The 24,356-nt window shown below is 36.7% G+C and overlaps 2 protein-coding genes across 3 annotated transcripts; one reads left to right on the top strand and one right to left on the bottom strand.

Annotated features, from left to right (window-relative positions):
* Window positions 1-4,041: 4,041 nt before the first annotated feature.
* On the bottom strand, window positions 4,042-16,358 carry tollip (toll interacting protein). The gene is made up of 6 exons (XM_079844402.1): window positions 16,199-16,358; window positions 12,932-13,081; window positions 11,579-11,761; window positions 10,174-10,326; window positions 9,775-9,865; window positions 4,042-4,637 (listed from the first exon to the last, which is right to left on the bottom strand). The coding sequence occupies exons 1-6, from the start codon at window positions 16,229-16,231 to the stop codon at window positions 4,417-4,419; spliced, it is 831 nt and encodes a 276-aa protein (XP_079700528.1). The 5' UTR covers window positions 16,232-16,358; the 3' UTR covers window positions 4,042-4,416.
* A 1,276-nt stretch (window positions 16,359-17,634) lies between these two features.
* Window positions 17,635-23,584, top strand: slc35c1 (solute carrier family 35 member C1). 2 transcript variants are annotated; one of them, XM_079844889.1, is made up of 3 exons: window positions 17,635-17,689; window positions 18,124-18,629; window positions 19,953-23,584. In XM_079844889.1, the coding sequence occupies exons 2-3, from the start codon at window positions 18,155-18,157 to the stop codon at window positions 20,516-20,518; spliced, it is 1,041 nt and encodes a 346-aa protein (XP_079701015.1). In that variant the 5' UTR covers window positions 17,635-17,689; window positions 18,124-18,154; the 3' UTR covers window positions 20,519-23,584. The 2 variants fall into 2 exon arrangements, with proteins under 2 accessions (XP_079701015.1, XP_079701016.1); XM_079844890.1 differs by lacking the exon at window positions 17,635-17,689 and having other exon boundaries at window positions 17,950-18,629.
* The last annotated feature ends 772 nt before the right edge of the window (window positions 23,585-24,356 follow it).

The following is a 24,356-nucleotide window of genomic DNA, read 5'->3' as shown; positions in this document are numbered from 1 at the left end:
AAACAACTTACAAGCACACTTATTACTCTCACTATTTTCCTCTCTAGCCTGGCTCACCTATACCAAGTGATGATCCGTGTACACTTTGTCAATGTGGTGGGAATGTAGATCCTGAAACAAAACTTCTTTCTCCAGAGTGTGTGATAGCTGACTGCAACATCAACTGTCCAGAGGTATAGAGGTCTATTTACACCCTTACGCAGAAGACTAGCTCAGTTGGGTTATACTGTACATGTGAATAATGAGCAAAGACAGCTTTAAAAGAACATGATGCCCAGTTAGGTTAGGTATCAATTTCCTGGCAATGTGATGCATTTCTCCTCTTTTCCTATAGGATCAGGAGTACCAATTTATTCCTGGTCAGTGCTGTGGAGAGTGTGTTAGCACTAATTGTGTGGTTATGCATGAAAACATCACAGTTACCATTTCAGTAAGTTCTTACATTCATTCTAGCATTTTATAACTTCAAATGAATGACTATTAATTACTGCATGAAGTAATCTTTTAATATAACTATAATCCATATATTTTTCCACTAACAGGTTGACCAGACATGGCAACCAACTAATGACAAATGTGTGAAATACGAGTGTGAACGCATCAACGGTAACTCACAGGCAGTTGAGATTAAGACCGCTTGTCCTGCCTTTAATGCTGAAGATTGTATCCCTGTAAGTAGCTTTCACAGGACACTATTTTGATTTAACTATTGGTATTTATATGTGAAAATTAAGTCTTTGTAATTGTCAATGCCTTTTCATTTTCTACAGGGAACAGAGACAACAGACGCAGATGGCTGCTGTAAAACTTGTGAGTCTCATCTGAGAAAATGTATTATGGAAAATAATTATACAAAAATAATTATTCAACAATTGCATGTGTTAATGAGAATTAAATCTCACTCTTAGAAAAGTTTATACATTATCTAGCATTTGAATCATGATTTGTGATTCATAAAATTGACAGTTAATGCCACTTGCATATACACCTGATGTCCATATTTTTAGGGGCAAAATAAAATTTTAAGAGATAAGAAAATAGTACTTTTTTTAAGCACGTACAGGCTGTAGAAATATGTTTTGTAATGCTTACCTAATGTGTTCCACATTTCTATTAGGTACACTGGACAACAAATGTAATGTTCAGAAGAACAGCACCTTCTTGGTCAGCAATGGCTGCACAAGCAGCACACCTGTGGAAATAACTTCCTGTGCAGGCTTGTGTGGTACCTCATCAATGTGAGTATCAAAATCAGAATCCTTCATTTCTAAATATATGTACTTTTTGTGCCATGCCACTGCTCCACATAAAATGGAAGCTTGTTTCTGCCATGGAATAAAAAAACATTGTGACTTTATATTTCACACTTGTGAAAGGGTGAGTTTATATCTGACAGTTGTCATTTTTGTGAGTTTATATATTGCAATTCAGAGAAAAATATAATATACAAACTTGCAATTCTGACTTTTTATTTATCGGAATTGCAAAAAAAAATTATTTGTAAGAAAAAAGTAGCAAGAAACAAGCTTCCATAGTATGGAGACAAAATGATACTGTCTGTGCTGGTAATTAACAACAGAACCATCTCTTCATTGTATGTTAATACAGATACTCTGTAGAAGCGAACTCTCTTGTGCATTCATGCTCCTGCTGTCAAGAAATGACCACCATCAAAAAGGAAGTGACCCTATTGTGCCCAGATGGGTCAAACATCAACCATTCGTACATTCACATCGAGTCTTGTGGCTGCAAGGCCAGCGATTGCGCTGGTCAATCTACTTCCTTAAAGAGACGCCGGAGGAGATTGTAAACCTGCATTTTTAACAACATACAGAATTTCAAATGTATCTCATAGCATGAATGTGTACATTTGAAAACTTTTAAATGTTTGTGATAGTTATCTCTATGGTGTCATGAGAATGACAGCTCTTTTGTTTCTTGTCTAGTAGCTCTTAATAAACTAATGCAAACTGAAGTTTGCTTGCGAGTTTTAATTTTTATGAAACATTTCAATGGTTTCAAAATTCTGCAAGAAAGAAATCTGTGAATGGCATGGTGGAAAGGATCGTGGATTCACAATGTAATGATTTTGGATGCAAAATTATTATAACGGTGGGCAACCAATGACCATTGCTCAAATAAAAGAACAGCAATTTTCCAAAGATCCCACCATTTATAGTATATAGTGCCATGTTTATTAGAAAGCTGAGCAGAGGAGACATGCAAAGATTCCTTACGAATTTCTTTGTCTCTAGATTTGTCCCTACAAAAGTATTGCAAATGTTCTGTGTGCTGTGCAATGACACGCAACATGCTTGTTATACAGGTGCTGGTCATATAATTCATCACAAAGTATATTATATTCATTCAATACACACAGACTGATATATTTCAAATGTTTATTTCTTTTAATTTTGATGATTATAACTGACAACTAAGGAAAATCCCAAATTCAGTATCTCAGAAAATTTTAATATAATGAAAAGGTTCAATATTGAAGACACCTGATGCCACACTCTAATCAGCTAATTAACTTAAAACACCTGCAAAGGCCTTTAAATGGTCTCTCAGTGTCTAGTTCTGTAGGCTACACAATCATGAGGAAGACTGCTGACTTGACAGTTGTCCAAAAGACGACCATTGACACGTTGCACAAGGAGGGCAAGACACAAAAGGTCATTGCAAAAGAGGCTGGCTGTTCACAGAGCTCTGTGTCCAAGCACATTAAAGGATTAGTTTACTTTTAAATAAACTTTTGCTGATAATTTACTCACCCCCATGTTATGCAAGATGTCCATGTCTTTCTTTCTGCAGTCAAAAAGAAATTAAGGTTTTTGATGAAAACATTCCAGGGTTTTTCTCCATACAATGGACTTCAATGGGCTCCAAATGGTTCAAGGTCCAAATGACAGTTTCAGTACAGCTTCAAAGGGCTTTAAACGATACCAAACGATGAATAAGGGTCTTATCTAGCGAAACGATCAGTTTCTGCGATAAACCGAACAGTATTTATGCTATTATTTTAGCTCTTATCAGACGAACGTGATCATCTCTGAGCTCCGCCATAACTTCCGCTAAGTGAGGTCAAAATAGGAGCATGGTCATTGATGTATACGTAGATGCCTCATTAGCGCCTGCACAGATCAGTAGAATGAGGCATCTACGATCGATATATCTATGACCACGCTCCTGACCTTACATAGAAAATCTATGGGGTATTGTGAAGAGGAAGATGCGATATGCCAGACCCAACAATGCAGAAGAGATGAAGGCCACTATCAGGGGAACCTGGGCTCTCATAACACCTGAGCAGTGCCACAGACTGATCGACTCCATGCCACGCCGCATTGCTGCAGTAATTCAGGCAAAAGGAGCCCCAACTAAGTATTGAGTGCTGTACATGCTCATACTTTTCATGTTCATACTTTTCAGTTGGCCAAGATTTCTAAAAATCCTTTCTTTGTATTGGTCTTAAGTAATATTCAAATTTTCTGAGATACTGAATTTGGGATTTTTTGTCAGTTATAATCATCAAAACTAAAAGAAATAAACATTGGAAATATATCAGTCTGTGTGTAATGAATTAATATAATATACAAGTTTCACTTTTTGAATGGAATTAGTGAAATAAATCAACTTTTTGATGATATTCTAATTACCATATGGCCAGCACCTGTATACTTGCCAATACTATGTTCCGCTATTTGGCAGTTTACACTTACTCATGGTTTCACAGACAAGGCTTAAACCTAGACCCAGACTAAAATGCAAGTTTGAGGTGTTTTAACTGAAAGCAACTAGCACTGAAATATCTTAAAATGTCAATGCCATTGTTTTGTCTCAAGATGAACACCAGTAATGTTTTTCTAAGACACATTTATAACAGCTACTTAAATGTTCTAACTAAACTAAGGCCTAATCCTAGCTTAATCTAAACCCTGTCTGTGAAACTGGGCCAGTGTAACAGATGCTCTCAGTGAAGTGTTCTGGTAGTTGTCATAACGTGGTTTGTGCACATACAAAAGACCCATCAAAATGACATACTCTGATATCTCTTTAATAATCTTCAAAATAAATTATATTCATGTACATTTATGTAACTAAATTCATACAGATAAAAGCATAATATCAAACATCTTTAAGACATGGGATCACTACAATACAGATATGGTATACTGCCCTCAGTGGACATGTGACAAGATACTCCTTTGCAAAATTATCCTACATTCTCAATAACATTCCAGAAACATTCATTCTGAATGCTGATTTAGCAAAAACAATTACAAGTTGTTAGATTTACTTGCTACTATTAAGGGTTGATAGACTTCAGTGCGCATTTTTACAAGGTATTTTTGGTATAAAGTTTTATATTGTAGGTACAGTTGAATATTTAGGCTCTGAGTGGCAGTTCTCCAGTTAAAGCTCCTCTGCCATCTGTAGCAAGGAGTTAATGGCAGCATCCTTGTTGCCCTGTTGGGCCTCCAAAACAGTGCGAATCACCTCCTTGTCCAGGTTGGGAAACATATCCTGAAGGGCTTTAAGGTCTTCTTCACCGCAAGGGGTGCTCTGTGGTGCAACAGGAGGCACAGCTGGCATACCCATGGGTACCACACCTTGGTTGTACATACCAGGGACACCTAGGTACAAATTTAGACAAATGAGAATTCTTTGTTTCGTTTTTATAATTAAACAAAGTATTTACATGTGCACAGGAAATTCTGGGGATAATGATTTGAGTTTTTTTTTTTAAATAAAGAGAGAGTCGTAGTCTTGCTTTCTAACTTTAACCCCAACATATTAAATAATAGTTAGAAAAAATGTGCATGGGTTTCATGTTTTGCATCATATTTGAAACATCAGGCTTTTATGGCTCAGATAGTATGATGTAGTGAGAATATGGCGCTCATATTCAAAAAGGAAAGAACACCACAATTTTATTCAGAGGCCCAAAATGAACAAAATATGCAATTTGGTGCAGATGCCGACATATTTATTTGACCAAATGTAAGATGAAATTCTGATAGCTTTTAATGTAAATCAATGAGACTTTTATAACAGTACAGCAGAATACTTTCAAAAAATACATATAAATATCAGTTGACAGTCTAAATCTGCCAATAATATGTCTTAGTAAGATGATATTTAAATGCTTAGTTCTATGATCAAAGCTCTGTATTTTTAAAACACATAATGCAATGTAATACAATTATGATTGAGAAATGAAAACATTAAAGTTCCTCAAAAGCCTGATGGAGCATATTTGATACTCACATTCCAACATGATTTTTTAGAATGAAGTTTCCAGTCCAGTAAGAGTTTTACAATTATACAATAAGGCCTTTTACTTGATAAACAAGTATAAACTCTCAATCAGGTGACAGAAGGCATGTAGTAGACAATGTAATGCAACAAGTTCATTAGCTAAATTTTGCTAACTTTTGACATTGATCATTTAGATACTTGTGTATTTACGATTTACGCATCATATGATACAGTAGGCTTTATAGGGTTAAACATGATGAAATGCCCAAAACATCATATAGTAGAACAGAACTGCACGAATCTGGATAAATTGAGAAACACGTTTGTATTTGTTTTAAATAGACAGCGGTGACACTCTGGTCTGACAGGTGGGGTGCAAAACTGAGTGTTGGGTAATAGTTATATGTGGAAATGTTATATGCAGTAATGACTACTGCATATAACAGAAAAGGCTACATTTCAATTTTCATTTCAGTTTAAACAACATTATAATATGCAATGGATTATGAAAATTAAAAGAACATTTATTTTTTGTATTTATATTCAGGAAATCATGTATAGAATGTATTTGCATATCTTCTTAAGTTAGCTAAATATATACATCCGGACGTTTTGTAGAGATGTGTAATGTGTAAGTGTTTCAAATCTGTCAGTGTGTAATATATAACAAAAGTTGTTTAAACAAATACACAAATGGACTGCATTTATATAGCGCTTTTAACAGACCTACGGCCATCCAAAGCGCTTTACATTTTGCCTCACATTCACCCATTCACACACTCATTCACACACCGACGGCGGTGTCAGCCATGCAAGGCACCATCCAGCTCGTCGGGAGCAGCTGGGGTTAGGTGTCTTGCTCATGGACACCTCGACACTTGGTCAGGTGGAACCGGGGATCGAACCACCAACCTTCCGGTTTGTAGACAACCTACATGAACCACTGAGCCACTGCCGCCCAAACTGTGTGCGCGCGTGTGTATAACACTATATTATGTAGAATGTTACTCGAAGCATTATTTTATGTACATGCATGTTTCTGTGTATGAGACTATGAGAAATGAGCACTAAATGGATGAACATGAAATAAGCAGGATGTTATAGACTAAAGGTCTGTTCACACCGGGCCGATTTTCGCGCGCGTTTATTGCCGACGTTTAACGCCTCGTGACTAAACAAAGGGCGCCAATGTGAGTGTGCACACCGACGCGAAAAACGGCAGGCGTAAAAGCGTCATTTAAAAAAAAAAACGCCTCGGGTTCGTTTTTTTTATTTTGACGCGGCGCATTTAAAACTGGCCGACCAATGAGATCGGCGCTTTTGTTCACGTGCCTGGAGCTGCTGAAGTGACAGTAAAACACGACTTGGTGGCGCTCAAGCACAAAACGGTCTTGCCGAGCACGCATTGATACGACGAATGGTGCGTTCACACCGGACGCGATTCGCGCGAGTGATTTACATGTTAAGTCAATGCAGAGACGCAAAATGGCATTCTGCGGCGCGATTCGCGCGAATGAGGCGGCGAGATTCGCGCGATTGAGGCGGCGAGAAGGACGCGACTTGAGCGTTTTGAACGCTCAAGTTGAAAAATCTGAACTTTGGCGGATATTTCGCGCCGCGTTAACCAATCAGGAGCTTGCTCTAGTAGTGACAACAATGAAGAGAAAATCTGTATATTAATATCTGGTTCAGACAATATGATTATCACTGTGATAACATTAAATGACATGAAACACAACCCAGTCTCTTTTTGTTAAATGCAAGTTTATGTATGATCAATAATACAAAAGTATAAGTAATGTATAACAAGCTATACATGAAAAAGCAAACAATGCAGTCAAACATTCAAAGTCAGTGCTAGTAGGCTAACGTTACAACTGCAACGTACAGTTATGGCCTAAAAATATAAAGTAATGAAACTTATCTTTGCCCTCAGCCTAAACGATTTGCCAGGGAACAAATTATAGATCCATGAGACCAAAGATCGGCCGTTACAAGACGAATTATAGCTCGAGACACACCACAGAGACATCAGAGCCAGCGGTAGACGGCAGAAGGACTGGCCGAGGAAAGGTTGCCCTCGCCGGCTTTGACGAGCGCTGAGCGCCGCTGTCTGCTGGAGCTCACAGCTCCGACAACGGCAGATAAAATGTTCAAATAGGCACTGTTTATGTAAATACACCACAGATTTGAGCTTTAAACAACTACATTATCGACTGAAAAAGTCTTAAAACTACGTTTTGTCACACATTAACAGTAGATATTAACAAAAAAAAGACATGTAAACACAGCCCATGTCAGCCATTTCTCAACGAGACGAGCTGCTGGCGGAAGCCCCGCCCATGACGCGAATTCGCATCTGTTGTGCAGTGAATGTCACGCGCGATTCGCGCGAGTAAACTCAAAATGTACACGCGTCCACCTTCGCGCGATTAGCGCGAATTATTCGCGCGAATCGCGTCCGGTGTGAACGCCACAGAAGAAGAAGCAAGTAGACAAAGAAGATGAGCTGCTAATGTTGCTTGCCAGTTAGTAAAAAGTGTGTGTGAATGGTTTTGGCCATAGACATAATATATCTATGGTTTTGGCAAGCACGTAAATTGTGTGACATGCGAGTGTCAGAAGCGTAAAGTGCCACAGCACCACCTTGTGTACCGGGAGCGCATCTACTGATTTTGCACGTTCACTCGGCGCATCGCCAGTGGAAATCGTTTGGGTGTGAACACTCAAGACGTGCCGAAAAACGTCACGAAAAACGCTGGCGACAAGCACGCGCGATATTAGTCCCGGTGTGTACATGCCATAAAGCGAAAGCCATATTTTGGTTTTTATACCTCTGTCTTCTTGACCTAAAATATGCCAAATGTAATTTTTCTATGTTCAGTTGTGGAGACAAAGTATTGGCAGATCTTCTCTTTGTCAAGTAGGTCAAGTTTGTCTTAATGTATTTGACAAACTGCCACAGTGTTGAGTCAGGTTGTCTGAACCAGGTTTTCAGCCTTCTCAGGGCACTGAAACTTCATTCTGCCCATTTGTAGTGGTGTTTAAAAATGTTGATCTGTGTTTGAAGTTTTGCAGGATTAAGCTCAGGGTATGGAGCAATGACTGAAGAATCCAACTCTCCGGATAAAAGCATGCTCTTCAGTTGAGCGAGAGTATGTAGGCCACTCTGTCTAAACCTTTTACTTAGCTGCTGAGTCCAACATCCTGTAGAAATCCACCTTGTAATACTCCTCAGCTGTTGCTGGCATGCAATGAGCATCATTACCTGGAAGGTGTTTTGAAGGTCTGCGAAGGTGGGGCAGTGTAATGGGCTGAACATTAAGTTTAGATGCCATGTCTAATGCATGTTTGTAGATGCTTTTCAGATTATAACCTCTGAAGCCATCAAGAGCCCTAGGACAGTGGTGCCTCTCTCAAATCTATCCAACAACCCCCCATTTTCTGCCATCTGTTCTAAACTGAGTAGCACACTTTCATACTGCATTGGTACAGACCTAATTGCAGGAGTCCTCTCAACCCACCTAGTGGGACACAGGGTTTTTAAGCTATGGGCATTTCCCGAGGTGGCTGCTATTTCTTTAAACGCATTTCCAGAAAGATTGTACAGCCAAGACTCTGGACCCAATCCAATGCATCACATGTCAGAGTTGATGACTTGCAAGCAAGCCTAGCAAACCAGATTCTATTCAGTGCCAACCTGCTGTAAGTTTAGTCAGCTAGTCTCATTAGAGAGTCCATACCATATTTATGTACTGTAAATAATTAGCATTTTTGAAATCGGTTTAAGCTGCGCTATAAAAAACAGCCAATGGGTTATCATTCGTTATCTGTTAGCCCCTATCTAATCCAAAAATAATAAATATGGTAATTAATTAATTGACTAAAACAAGATCAGAGATACATAATTATTATTATTATTATACATCATCAACCACTCATACACACAATGACTCGCATCATCGCTACACTTGCTTATTTTCGGACATCTGAAAAAATCCAGCAAATTAAGCTGCCTTTTCACACTTAAATGCTACACTCTTTGATCTTCTTTTGGTCTGTAGTTCCAGAAGCAGAAATGTGACCACTGTAAACTTTAATTTACACACAGATGGCAGGGTGAAAAATAAAACTGTGTCGAATCTCACAGCAAAAGTATAAAAAAGTGGGGGTGAATATTGAATATTTGTAACAGAAATAATGTTACTGTGAGGTTGAAAAAACTATGTGTGAAGTTGTTTCATACATTCATTTGAATGTTTCGGTGTGATCGTACCTGTCAAAGGTCTAATAGACATACCCGAATAATTGTCATTTAGAAATAACGTGGGTGTTTGAATCGAGATTGTGATCTTTTAACAATTAATCTTGCAGCTCTATCATATAGGCCCTGAATTTAAGCACAATCGGCTAATGTTCGATTACAGTTTTAAGATGAATAAGGCCTGATAGTAAAGCAGTGGCTGATTGCTTGGTGCATCCCTAGTTATGATGATAGATTGTTAAACAAACCTGCTATGGGCACATATCCAATGCCTTGCTGATAAACTGTAGGCATCAGGACCACAGGTTGCGGCTGCATCATCATTCCCGCTGGTATTGTCTTTGACAAAGAGAAAAAATAGATTCAACAAAAGTTGACAAGCTCTTTTTTATGAGATAGCTACTGTTCTTACAAATTTTAGAACATGTCCTGACCAGGAAATTTGTACGGGTAACAAGTAATTTGATAAAAAATGCAGAATGACACAATTGTGGCAAAGAGAACATATGCATTCCAATCGCAATCATGTTGGTTTAAAACTTTACATCAACATTAAGCAACAGCTTTTATCTTTGGTTTGCAATAACACGTGGTCAAGACATGCCATAATTCACAGTTCATGCACAGAAGCATTTTTTAGGACTTACTGCAAAGGACATGACAAGATTAATCATGCCCTCTTTGTCATCACCCTGTCTTCCGCTCAAACTGTACCACTCATCCACAACGGTCCCCTCGCGCAGGCCCTCTGGGATAGTCACGTGTGTCCATGCGATGCGGTCATCCATGGAAAATGCCCTCTGTCCACCAACACACAACAACCATCAGTTAGGAGAAGGTTACTGCCAGAAAAGTTACCATTACATTTAGGTTTCCAGAACTTAAGATTTCATGAAAGTTAAAAGTTTTGTTTGTTTGTCTGTCCTTCCAGTTAACATAATTTTAACTGTGAATGCTGTAATGAACAGCAGGCAGAAATGGCTTTCTAAAGCAGGGTATCTCAAAGTTAAGGCTTTTTTAAGATTTGCACAAATAAAAGTAATACAATATGAGTTGGGTTTTACAAAGTCTGTTTTATACTTAACCATAAAAAACACCATTTTAAGAACTTTACAGTTCAAATACAGGTTGTGACAAAAACAAAAAGTTTTATAATATAATAAACCTCGCATTTCAGCCTTTAAACCTTTTTAAGAAAAGGGATGTCAAAATTATAAATTATTATATTTATATTAATAAAAAAAAGGATTTTTTATTAATATAAATATAATGATTTACTTAAATCTCTAGAAATTATAATTAACACTTTCTTATACAATTTAAGACTTTGTATGGCCTTAAATTTGATAAATCTGAATTTAAGTCTTTTTTAAGGCCCTGCGGGGACCCTCTAAACCCTTTTCACCTATTGCTGTGGAAAAGGTTTGGGCTCCTGTAACATAAACAGGTGCCTATTTCTCTGATACAAGTCCATAGTTGAGAGCAAAAGGAAAGTGTGATAATTCTGAAGAAAAAAAAGATATTGAAATTCATCAAAACAACCGTGATTATTATTTTAACCATTATTGTGCAGCATGACTAGATGCAGTTTTCAATGACTACAAGTAGACTAAATCACACAAACAAGGGTTAAGCCTATTCCCAGACTAAAAGCAACTTGCACTGACTTATCTTAAAATATGTCAGTCCCATTGTTTTGCCTCAAAATGCACACCAGTAATGTTTTATTTTTTTCTACGACAAGTTTATAAAAGCTTCTTAAATGTCCTAATTGAACTAAGGCCTAATCCTGGCTTAATCTAACCCCTGTCTGTGAAACCAGGCCTAAAATATTATAAATATTAAATATTATATTTTAATAAATATTTTTTATAACACTAAGATTGCTTTTTATATAGAGGAGGTAATCCATGAACAAAAATAGATGAGAGCTTTCTATTATTTATAGCTATTATTAGTAGAAAAAAAAAAACAATAGGTAAAACAAAATTAGAGTATTCTCAACAAAAATTACATGGTTTTGTATGTAATATGAAGTTTTTTCAGTCTGACCTCATCAAAGATTTCCAGATAGAAGGAGTCCACCCCGGGTGGGACAGTGCACTGGATGACCTTGTTCCAGCGAGGGTTCTTTGCTCCATTGTGGGCAGTAGGAGTCTCATAGACAGCATACCCAAGTCGAATCCTGCAGTAAGGGTCCATGCGTGTCATACCATAGTTCTTTGCAAGCTTTGCCTGTGAGAAAAAGAGAAAAAAAAGATTCTGGTATAAGATAATATCATAGAACTCATAAGCATTTGCATTTCCTTTCAAATATCCTGTATTCGCCTATTTTTGGACACCTAAATTCACAGATGCACAAACAAAAAAGTCATAATGAGCCATTTATGTAGAAATTCAGTATTAAGCAAAGCAACTGGCTGAAATGAATTGCTCATTTAAGCGCCTAATCAGTGCTTTAACCACAGAAAACGTGAGCGATGTAAATAAAGTGTTATTATTACCATACTGTTAATATTATACCTTTAAACAGGTAAGTCACTTTTACGAGAAAGACCTGCAGCATAAAACATAAAAATACATGCGGTAAAACAGACATATTTTCTACATAAAAAATTAAGGAATTATCCTATAATTATACATGAAATATTGACACTGGCCAAAGTTGCAAAGTTGTATACCCTAATCCTAAAGGTGCAGTCATATTCACTGTTGTCCAACAAATTTTGCAGGCAAAATATAGAGGAATCCATGCAATCAGGAATTTTGGGCAGTAGAATTTGCTAACATGACGACATCTTAACTCAGTTGCTGATTCATTCTCCAGTCATTAACAGCTGAAGAAATAATCAGTCAACAGACCAGAAACACTTAAATACTAAGAAAAGCTAGCTTAAGATCGACTCATGCCATTCTGGGATCTGTTGGAAATATATTTACCTCAGAAACATTAAAAAATGCCCATAGCTAGTCAAATGCGAAAATGAACTCTAGAGAAATTTACTATTCATTTAACTTCAAAATAATGAAAAAACGGCATGTAGTTTTGCATGTAGCAACGTAAAAACGTGCTGTCCAATCGATTAATCACATCTAACATAACGTGTGTAGTGTGTACATATATATATATATATATATATATATATATATATATATATATATATATATATATATATATATATATATATATATATATATATATATATATATATATATATATATATATATATATATATGTGTGTGTAAACAAAAACTTATTTTAGATGCGATTAATCGATTTGACAGCACTAGTAAAAACGTAAGGTATTATGCTTTGCAATGTAGCAAAGTAAGTTTCCCAAAATTAAAATTCTCTTCTGAAATAATTTATTGCTGTCTAATATTAATATAACACATAAAAAGTACCTGTACTACAGTGATGCTGAGGCGACCAGCTGTTCCTAAAGCTCCTCCGTACTGCAGCTGTCGGGCTGCCTGGGCATCTAACTGTACTTGCTGTTGCTGTTGAGTCGGGGTGATCCTCAGAAAATCCTGAGGCAACTCACCAATGTAGACCTAAACACAGAATAGGAACAGAAACAATATTTATAAAAATACCTCTTTTAAATGTAATAATTACTAGTTATTTGTTTCTGTGATCATCTCTAATCAGTGATTACTGGTTGCCATTATAAAGAGAAATTAAGAAATAGGGCAACCCTGTTTAACTCATCGTTTGATGGAAAATCAGGTTGATGTGCCTTCTGGTAAAGAGATAGAGCTGTTTGAATTTTGCATTAAAAGAAACTATAATGTTTGCAAATGTTTCTCCAAAAACAAATCATGCAAGCAATGGAAAATAAATGGGTGTTGTTCAACTGAATCAAAAGTTGTTGTTTAAAGCTGCAGTCCATAAGTTTTGCCTATTTGTCGCCATCTCGGTTTTAAACCTGCAATTATTTGCAGAATTATCATCTTTATGTGGGTTGTGCATCGGCACGGCTCCTCAGTGCTGATGAATCTAATGTTTTGAGGAGTATGTGTGGCTGTCAGTCATTCACCGCACCGGTGTGGATACTGTACTTCGGAATCACAGATTCTACGTCTTGGAAGTACAACCAAAATAAGAATTTTCACCGGAAAATGTCATCTGAACAAGTAATAACATGTCTGCCACTTTTTGTTTTTTGGAGAAAAAAAAAAAGCATTGCAATAAATCGCGCTACCAACGGTGATTAAATCTAACGATCACATCACATCAAAATTATTATTATTATTGTACTTTGTTCTCAAATTGTTAATATTAACAACATCAGCATTGTGTGACTGTGTGTATTTAGTGTATTAGCGTTACCTGTAGATTTCAATTTCTGTACAGTCTAATCTTTTGCTTTTGACTACGGGTCTGATGATTGTCGTTTGGACTTTTCTGGATTGCAATCCGCCATCAAAATGATAAATATAATTATTCCAGCTGCTGTGAGAAAAGGATATAAATGATCTGCCACCTGCAGCATCCTCACAACAAGCGACATGCCTACTAGCCGGACTCCTTCTTTATGTATACAGACGTGACGTAATGATGCAAAGACGAACGGCGGAAGCTCGAATTTCCCACAGAAAGCTACCAGTATACCACTCAAATTATAATGCATTATTACAAGCTTACTTTGTGAATCGGGCTACGGTAAGGAGAGAGATTTGAACACTAGCTGGTTATGTACTTTCTCAAAAACTTATTTTGGATCATTTTTAACCAAAAAAAAAAGTTACAGACTGCAGCTTTAATAATGTGATCTAAACTAGAATTTTGGGATCCTTATATTTGCCAGGTTTGGGAATTAAAGTTAATATACCTTGTTGCTTCTTTTAATGGAAGTAAGAATGGGTCTTTTAATAAGTCTCCAAAGGATTCCATACACTATCAGTTTGTAGTGTACATGTAATCTGGTGTTCATCATTATCAGTGGGTGATGTCTTATTATAATACATTTTTGACCATTACATTTTATAAAGTAGTGGCCAAAAGTGATGTCCAGAGGGGATCTTTTTTTATGACATTTTTAAATATTCAAATATATAAGGAAAGACAAAACGCTAAACTTGGTTAAAGTATTTATCTGACAATATTTAAATAAAGGGTGCAGATGTCAATTTTCCTAGGCTGGACATCATTTTTGGCCAATTCTTACACACACACACACACACACACACACACACACACACACACACACACACACTTGCATTAAACCATAGGCTGATACAAAATTAATACATCTCTATACAACACAACAACAAAATGGTGCCAGGGTAAAAAAACTAAGTAGTGCCTCATGCGTCTTTTTATAACTGTTTAACAAGATTATATCTGGTATTTTAAAGGATACCTCTCTAACGTTATTACTTAGTATTTGTTAGTATGGAGTCATTCAGGTTCCTGGGCACTACCATCTCTCAGGACCTGAAGTGGGACAATCACATTGACTCCATTGTGAAAAAGCCCAGCAGAGACTGTACTTCCTTCGTCAGCTGAGGAAGTTCAACCTCCCTAAGGAGCTGCTGATTCAGTTCTACTCGGCTGTCATTGAGTCTGTTTTATGCACTTCCATCCCTGTCTGGTTTGGTTCAGCTACCAAATCAGACATCAGGAGACTACAACGCACAAATCGGACTGCAGAAAGGATTATTGGTGCCTCCTTGCCAACCCTCCAGGACCTGTACTCTTCCAGAGTGAGGAAGAGAGCAGGGAAAATCATCACAGACTCCTCTCACCCTGGACACCGCCTGTTTGAACTGTTAAAGTCAGGACGGCGACTCCGATCACTGGCCACTAGAACATCTAGGCATAGGAACAGTTTCTTACTTCTTATTCTGACTAAACGTAACTGTGACCATATATTTTTAATACTATTTTACATATTTTTATTCTCAGAATTTGTATTACTATGTTCTTGTTGTATTTGTATTGTGTATGTGCACTGGAAGCTTCAGCACCAAGAAAAATTCCTTGTGTGTGTAAGCACACTTGGCAATAAACCTCTTTCTGATTCTGATTATTGTCCAAACTCTTTTCCAGTTCATTAAGAAGATGACCAAAACACTGCTGAACATGGTAGAATTATCGTTTAAACTATACTCTTATTATATCTGTTACTATGTTTTGTCTTTTACTATATTGATATCAACCAAAAAAACAAAACAAAAAACCTAGTGTCCGTTATTACGTCATACGTCAACTTCCCATAATAACAAACTGCTTGCTAAATCACGAGCCCGAGGTAGCCAACAATACCGTACACAAAATATTACATCTAAACTATTTTCTGTTTAGTTACAACACGGACACAAGTCTGGCATACAATTATATTTGATAACCTACAGTCATCACATCTTGACATAAATTACCTACTTGTTATGAAGAACTCGACGTTTCTGCAACACAAAATCAAAAACTGACAAACGTAACGTTATACATTTGTCCTTATCGATACTTTGTGCGTCAGACATTGTGTTGTTTAGACGCCACTTGAGCTGTCTTCTTCGTGTAACATCTATACATGCCTATTGTTACGTTGGTAATTCTGTACTGCGCAACTTTCAATGTTTGTTTTCATTAGGGAAAATGTGTATTATGCCGCGTGAGCAAGCTAGCATGTTGCTATTAGACTGTATTTAAACAAAACAAACTCTTACCTGCCCTCGTTGCGTGCTAATTGTTGTTGCCATTCCGAGGTTAGACAGACAACGCGTGTCTTATTTTTCCAAATAAGCAAAATATAAAAATAATTACGTCAGAATGCACTGATGTCTAACGATATGCATCAGCGAAGCTCACAACCGGAAATGAACAACCACCCTCTCAGGCCCCGCCCCATTACCACATTTCAGAATAAAAGTCTTTTGGCACCTGTTTAATTCAAAATTTGTATGGTTACATCGGAGACTTTTGAATGAAAACCAGGTCAATTACCTCCCATGACAAAAAGAAATGAAATAAAATCATAAATCACACGCACACAAACAGACAAACACACACTAACATTTATCAAACATACAAATTGCCTCTAGGCCTACCACATTTAGACTGCACACAGAAATCCTTGTAATAACTGTCAAGTTGTATGTACCTTTCCAGTGCCAGAGATTAATCTGTTTTTGATGTTCCTCTGCCTTATAAGATGTTCCAGGCAAATAAATATACAAATTAACACAATAATAAATTGAGATATTTTTTTAACACTTGTAGGCCTACTTGATGTGGTGTGTTTCACATAACTGCACTATGAAGTCTACTTAATCTGAACACTAAATTAATGCTAAATAAACTATATAAAGGGAAGCCACATATATGTTTTGATTATGGAAGTAGCTATACTTTCTAAATGTGTTTAGGCTACTATTGGAGTTACTAACATTGGAGTTACATCATAGTCACATTGATGTAACTATGAAAGTCGTTCTTGGTTTACCCCCATGATGGTAGATATCAGACAAAGAAGGAAATATTTTGAATTATGGTAACTTCTGCCATAAATTCTATCTAAAATGCTCTAAAATAAAGTTATTAAAAGTATACCATTGATTTGGTTAGTAAAAGAACACAAAGCAATTTCTGAGGATATTATCGAGAGAACACATTTTTCATCATTATATTTTCATAATTGTATTTGCCATAGCCCAAAATTGCAAAGGATGTGCATTTTAAAATCATAAATGTCAATTGTCTGACTTATGATGCCGGTAACTCAAATGTATGTTTATTCTGTAAGGCTGAGATAGAAACTTTAGGAAAAAAAAGTTTTATTGTCATTTAATACAGATCTTTTGGAAAGATGTATACAACTTGTAATAGCAAAAAAAAAAATTGTTATACACCATTTCTTGGGAGATTATCTATTTTGTTTTTTATTGGTGAAGATCTCCAAGCCATAAATTTGCTTGACTTATAGGCTAAATTGTGTGTTTTTTCATCTCTTCGTTTTTGTTGTTACTTAAGTCTGTGTTGACAGATATCTCATAACTAATTTTCTTGTTTTGTTCTATTGTAAAGACAACATAAAAAAAAACAAAAACATATGGTACTACGGTAGATTGTCTAAAAGGGAAAGGAGGAGTTCAAAATTAAAAACACTTCCTGATGTAGTATAGCCTAATGTGCATTACAAATGTCTGACGTCTATTAAGGTAAGACTCAGGTATCAAATTTGAACATATTTTTACCATTTGAACAACGTTACAAACATTACATTTGGAGTTATTTTATTATTGTTGTTGTTTAGGTTAGAAAATAAATATATGGTTAAGCATCTGAAAACGCTCCACATACAAACGCGTATTTGTTTGTATTTATTTATTTAGTCATGCATGAAACAATATCATGATAAATATCCACTATGAGAGTCGATATTGGTAAATTTTATGATAAATTACTAGGTGAGGATATCACTTTAAGAAACGCGGAACCGGGAAGTTGTCGACCACTCAGGCTATCGCATGTCGCTTTTCTCATGTCCAGCTCAGAGTATCACTGGGAGCCGACGGGAAATGTTGTTGTTATTATGAAATAACTAATGTTTATTTACGTTGTTCCTCTTCCTTTATTCCTGAAACATGAACAGGTCCCAACTCAAACGATCCAGAATATTAAGAATGGCCTTCACAGACTCAACTCGTCCGGGGGACAAAGAAGAGACCTTTATTATGAGAGCGACAAAAATCGCTCTGGTCGTGACTCTCTACTGGTTCGTTTCGATTACCATGGTATTCCTGAACAACGACCTGTTAGACAACAAGGACCTAGACGCGCCTGTCTTCATCACATTTTTCCAGTGTGTTGTTAGCGTTGGACTATGTTTGCTCTTCAGCGTTCTCGCAAAATTATGTCCTGGATACGTGGATTTCCCGTCGTTGAAATTTGATTTGAGAGTGTCCAGAGAGATGCTGCCGTTGACGGTCGTGTTCATCAGCATGATCACATTCAACAACCTGTGTCTAAAACATGTGGGAGTTGCCTTCTACACGGTTGGCCGCTCGCTTTCCACCGTATTTAACGTTCTTTTGTCCTACTTGGTTCTAAAACAATCAACGTCCATCTACGCGGTGATGTGCTGTGGCGTCATTCTAGGTGAGTATCAACCCTCCCCATCTCTCTCTAAATAAAGAAAGAAATGGGAACACGTTTCCGTCTCAAATTAAATACAAATAATTATAAAACAAGTAACGTTACATTTGAGTTTTAAAACAACTACAACTAAGCGAATCACGAGACAAGTAAAGATTCACACCTCTTAACTATGATAATAATAAATAAAGTTGATTCAAGATGATAAAGTCCAGTTCACAGCGATAAAGATAATTAGCTTACACACCACCATATCGTTAAGTTTATTGTAAACGTGTGCTTGTCAGCCGCTTTAAAGGGATAGTTCACCCAAAAATGAAAATTCTATCATTATTTACTCACCCTCAAGTTGTTCCAAACCTGTCTACATGTCTTTGTTCTGCTCCACACAAAAGGAAGATATTTGGAAGAATGTTTTTTCTTCTTCTACTGTGGTAGACAATGGGTGCCGAGATTTGCTTTATACAGGTTTGTTACAACTTGAGGTTGTAAATGTAAATGATGACATAAATTTCATTTATGGGTGAACTATCTATTTAAATGCTTGACTTCATGATAGCATGAAGCTAAAAAAAAATTATTGGGAGGTCGTAGTGTCTAGACATTTTACTCACAACCTTGGCTATGACATTTCAGAATGTCAAAGGCCACATTTGAATTATGCAAAATTATTGACACCATCAGGGGAAACAGCCGATAAGTCACGTGGGTTTAATGTTCGTTACGTCAGAATTTATTCAGCAAATGCATTAACAACTCCTTTTCGAACAAGTCAAAAACCACCTCAAGCGAGCATAAAAACTTTTTTGCGTAGTAAGGATGTGTTTCTTCAAAATACGCATAAAAACAGTGTGATGGAAATTACATTGACAGCCACATCAGAATCCACATGACTTTAAAGAGCTTGAGCATTTAAAGTTGCAGATCACATAAAGGCAACGCAGAATATTTTTTGTGCGTTGGTGTGGATGTTAATATAGTTAATGCAGTCTTTGATGGACGATAACTACAACATTTTTAATAAACGTTTGAACGCTACGAAAACAGGATAGTCCATACCACAGCTATAACAATAAAGACAGAGGATTTTTACTGATGAATGATAAAAACAGTGACAGCAAATCAGATTCCACCGGACTCAAAAGCTTGAGCTTTTAAGGATATCTGCAGAGCGCACTTAGAGAATGTTATTCTTGACTGGTATAAAAACCAGGAAAATGCCTTTGATGCATTACTTTTTGATACGTCACAGCGAACGTGAACTGAATTTCTTGTTCATCAACACAATGGTGTCTGCTGACAGTTTGCTTTTTTCTTTGCCTTCAGGTGGATTCTGGCTGGGCGTGGACCAAGAAGCTGTGGCAGGTTCCCTTTCTTGGACAGGCGTCATTTTCGGTGTAGTTGCCAGCCTTTGTGTATCTCTCAATGCCATCTTCACAAAGAAAGTGTTGCCAGTGGTGGATGGAAATATCTGGAAGCTCTCCTACTACAACAACCTCAATGCTAGTGTACTTTTTATTCCCCTTATTATCGTTTTAGGGGAATTTAAAAGCTTGTTTGAGTTTACCCGACTGTCACATGTACACTTTTGGGGCATGATGACTTTAGGTGGAATCTTCGGCTTTGCAATTGGATACGTGACGGGACTTCAGATCAAATTCACCAGTCCGTTGACGCACAATGTGTCCGGCACAGCCAAATCCTGTGCACAGACTGTGTTGGCAGTCATCTACTTGGCATCCCATAAGAGTGGGCTCTGGTGGACAAGCAATATGATGGTGCTGGGTGGATCCTGCGCCTACACCTGGGTAAAAGGAAGTGAGATGAAGAAAGTGCCTGTGGAAACACACATCTCAGACACAGAGAAAAGTAAAGATGACCCAGGGGTATGAAAAAAGTCTGTTTAGCACATCTATATGAAGAGTTCAGATGCAATAGCCTCTAAAAGCTACTTCAGTCAAAAATGAGATAATTATACTGAGTGAATGCTCTCCGCATATAGTATACATTCATAAAATACTTTCACTTCAAATTCACTAAATTCCAGCCTCAGCCCATTCAGAAGTACCGGTACTTAGGTTAGAAACCTATACATACATAGGAGCCTGACAAAAGTGCTTATTTTAAAGAAAAACGTCAGACAGACTTAGAGGCTTTTGCATCTGAAATCTTCATTCTATTTTATGGGCGTTTGAATGTTTGATGTGTAAACATTTACTTTGTAGTGTAAATGATTATTATTAAAAACTGTTTAACAATACTCTACCTAGCCTATTTAACAATATCATATTTCCAGCAACATACTGGTTGCTTTACCTGACAGATTAAGAAAAACGAAATATTATTTTTATATATTAGCATTGATTGCATCAATCAATAAGACGTACTGCTGAATTAAGGCAAAGAACTATAGCCATTTTTATGTATAAATATGTATATGAGGACCATTCACACCAAGGACGGTAACCTATAAAGGTATAGTTCTAAAATTGTTCTCAGTATTAGAGAATAGCAGAGTTCACACCACAGCTATAATGTGAAATATTGTTGGTTGGAATTACTTTCAGAACGATTTAATCCAGCTGATTACCGATAAAAACATTGATAGCCAATCAGAATCCACCCTGCTGTAACGAGCTTGAGCATTTAAAAGTGACAGGCAAGCACGTGCTTAGAATAAACAGAACAAAATCATCTGCTGGTGTGGATGCTAATATAGTTATCTTTATAGTTATCGTTCTTGGTGTGAACGGGCCTCCTGCGTTCTTGAAGTGTCGAATGCTATCTACAGTTAAAGGTACATGACAAAAAGACAATAGTAAATGGTCATTATTCAGGTGAAATCAGTTCAGTGATGATTCGTTTTGGTTTAATAACTGTTTAAAGTTCATCAATTATGAAGTTCAATTCATCTATAAAGCAGCTCTGGAGAAAAGTGATGTCATCATCCAGCTCAGTTCTTATCCAAATGTGTGAGACAGCGCATTCAAGTGAATAATATATCAAGTGTCCCCAACTAAGCAAGCCAAAAGGTTATAAATAAGTGGCAAAGAACACAAACTCCATCGGTAACAGAAATGGAGAAAAAAAACTAAATGAAAATTCTGCCATCATTTACTCACCATCAAGTTGTTCCAAAAGAAAAAAACCTTGGGAGTGTAAGGCCCGCCCAAACGTCCCAATGTAGGCTTATGATTTGCAGGTGAATGTCTATTACGCGTTCAGTCTTTTCAGCTGGGCAAAGGGATTTAATTCCAATTCATCTTTATCCGACTAAATTTTATCATGTCGTCGAATTTAGGTTACAATGCCAATTGGTTATTTGGTCATTTATATTTAATAGTTTAACTACATTTAATTATTCTGTTTAACCCTTTGTTGAAATTATACCCATTCATAATCTACTAGAGATAGTTAATAATTCCAGAGTAAGTCGCATGGCATCAAGTTTTGACGCAAATTGAACCAAGGTTCGGATCCGCCTTTTGCCAAACTCACTCTACTCCCTTTTCTCATCACATATCAGATCGGAAAGGCATTTATTTCCAATAAAAATTAAGAAAATATTAGAAAAGTGGAAATAAAGCGTCTAACGTGTTTAATAATAAGTGTTTATTGGTTAGGGGTAGGTAAACAGACGTGCTGAATTAGAGACGATAAAAGTGAGTGGGTCCAATATCATTGATCGTAAAAAATGGGTGGGTCTTGTCCGACTCACATACAATGGTTCCGACGCCCATGGTCAGGTAAATGTATCATGCCAATTACATAATCAATTCAAAGATACATACTCCATACATAACATCAAATACTTCTGAAAAATTACATAACGCTGAGCATCTAGGAGACACTCAACGTTACAGGCTGACCAATGTAAATGCTCGCGCCCTAAAGTTTCTGCAACATCTCCCTAAATACCCAGACCAAGACAGAAACCTCTTTCAAGTGGAAACGTGTTAACAATGGGAATTTATATTAATCACTGTCCCATAGACCTGTATTGACGAAGACACACCCACTGTAATAAGCAAAATATCTCTAAACTCTTAAAACCTTTATTACCTTTTGGTTTACTTCTGTGGGGATGAGACCTTTGTACCAGTCGCACTGAGACATTTCAAACAACATCAAACATGTATAATACTGTATAGTACATTAAACCATATAGATTTTGGGTGAATTCTGGAGGAGAGATGGGGGAAGAAGCAGTGAAAGGAAAGGCATGTAAATTAAAGTCATTCTTAGATGATTAACTCATTGTGACGTTGTCTCGGATGGGGACGATAAATCCTTTATTTGCTCAGAGAGTACTCGTTCCTCAATCAGACACTCCGGCATTTGCTAGTTTTTCCAGCCTTACAGGAGAAACCATGATCAGTCAAGGGGGCCAGTTCTCCTCTGGCCAGACGAATGAAAATGGTGTGGTTTAATTCCAGCCTACATCAAAAGTCAGATTGCATATTGATCATTCAGAATATTTAATTCACTTCCTTCTGCTTGAAGATCTAGAGACATCACACTAGAATAACAAAACTGGAATAAAAACAAACCAGCACATTATCACTTCTGAAAGATCTAATTTCATCTAATTTATAGCTTGGTGATTTACAGCCATAGGCTGCACAATCCTGTGACATTTTCAGTGAAAATGAATAGATTTGTTAGTCTGAACAGCGTCATGTTGACTGTTCCAAGACATGTTTGGAGTGGTTAAATGTAGCATCTACGTATATACATATGCACAGAGCATTCAAATTTAGTAAACAGAAGCTCAAGCATGCTTGCTTGACACATGAGAACCAATGAGGTTCTCTCTCGTGCGTAAAGCAAGTACAGTTGAGCTTCATTTTACCATATTTTAGTGCTCTATGTATGTTCACTGATTAATGTTTAATTGCCATATTAAATCTTTTCATCGTTGTGTCTCTTCAGAAGACTCAAATTAAAATACTTGATTCACATGGATTTCTTTTATCTCTTTATGAACCTTTTGAACAGTCTGAGTTTTGTGTGCATAGACTTCCAACAGACAAACAGAAATATCTCAGATTTCATTAATTTCATATACATTCATTTATGTTCCAAAAATATGGGTTTGGAATGACATGAGGGTAATTGATAACAGAATTTTCATTTTTGGAAACCTTTAAACTTGTTGCACAGACTTGTTAGTTTAAGGAGGATGCATCTCTATTCTAAAGGTGAGTAACATGATTGTATTTCAGGTTAAAAGACAAAGCGACAGAACAAGATTGACCTGTTCCCTGGGATGGTGTTATTAAATCGCAGACACAGAGCCTGTTACGTTTTTGTCTCGGGCTTCTGCATGTTGTCCTGTTATAGGACACCGAAAATCAAATTACAACAATGTCTGGATTGGATTTCTGACCTTTTATACTAAAATAGATATTGATAAATGAGACAATAATGACACAAATATTGAATGTTTATGGTTATTTTTTAAATACTTTATAACTATAAGAGTAAGTTCTTTATTTTCAAAACTCTAGTACAATCTGTAGTACAACTAGCCATTGTTTCAAAACGTAAGATTATTAGGAAAGTTTAATGAGAACATTTAGACTAATTAATGCGAGATACGTCTGTCAAATTGTCCTTTTTGGTGATCGGTACTAAAGTGCTGTACATTCATCACATGAGGAAATATTTTCATTGCCTAACCAAATTGACAATCCATAAAGCCTTTAATATTTATCTGATGTGTACTGC

The sequence above is a fragment of the Gobio gobio genome (genome assembly GCF_949357685.1).
Source record: "Gobio gobio genome assembly, chromosome: 2".
In the NCBI taxonomy this organism is placed as follows: domain Eukaryota; kingdom Metazoa; phylum Chordata; class Actinopteri; order Cypriniformes; family Gobionidae; genus Gobio; species Gobio gobio.
Note: the sequence above shows the minus strand (reverse complement) of the source record. Positions and strands in the feature narration are given on the sequence as shown.

What these genes read in the sequence shown, in the direction of transcription:
- slc35c1 (XM_079844890.1), top strand. Translation starts at nt 18,116, where the DNA reads ATGAACAGGTCCCAACTCAAACGATCCAGAATATTAAGAATGGCCTTC. An exon ending in GTGCTGTGGCGTCATTCTAG is followed by an intron (nt 18,630 to 19,952) that starts GTGAGTATCAAC and finishes CTTTGCCTTCAG; the next exon opens with GTGGATTCTGGCTGGGCGTG.
- tollip (XM_079844402.1), bottom strand. Translation starts at nt 16,231, where the DNA reads ATGGCAACAACAATTAGCACGCAACGAGGGCAG. An exon ending in TCAGCATCACTGTAGTACAG is followed by an intron (nt 11,762 to 12,931) that starts GTACTTTTTATG and finishes TTTTTCTCACAG; the next exon opens with GCAAAGCTTGCAAAGAACTA. An exon ending in TGGATATGTGCCCATAGCAG is followed by an intron (nt 4,638 to 9,774) that starts GTTTGTTTAACA and finishes ATTTGTACCTAG; the next exon opens with GTGTCCCTGGTATGTACAAC.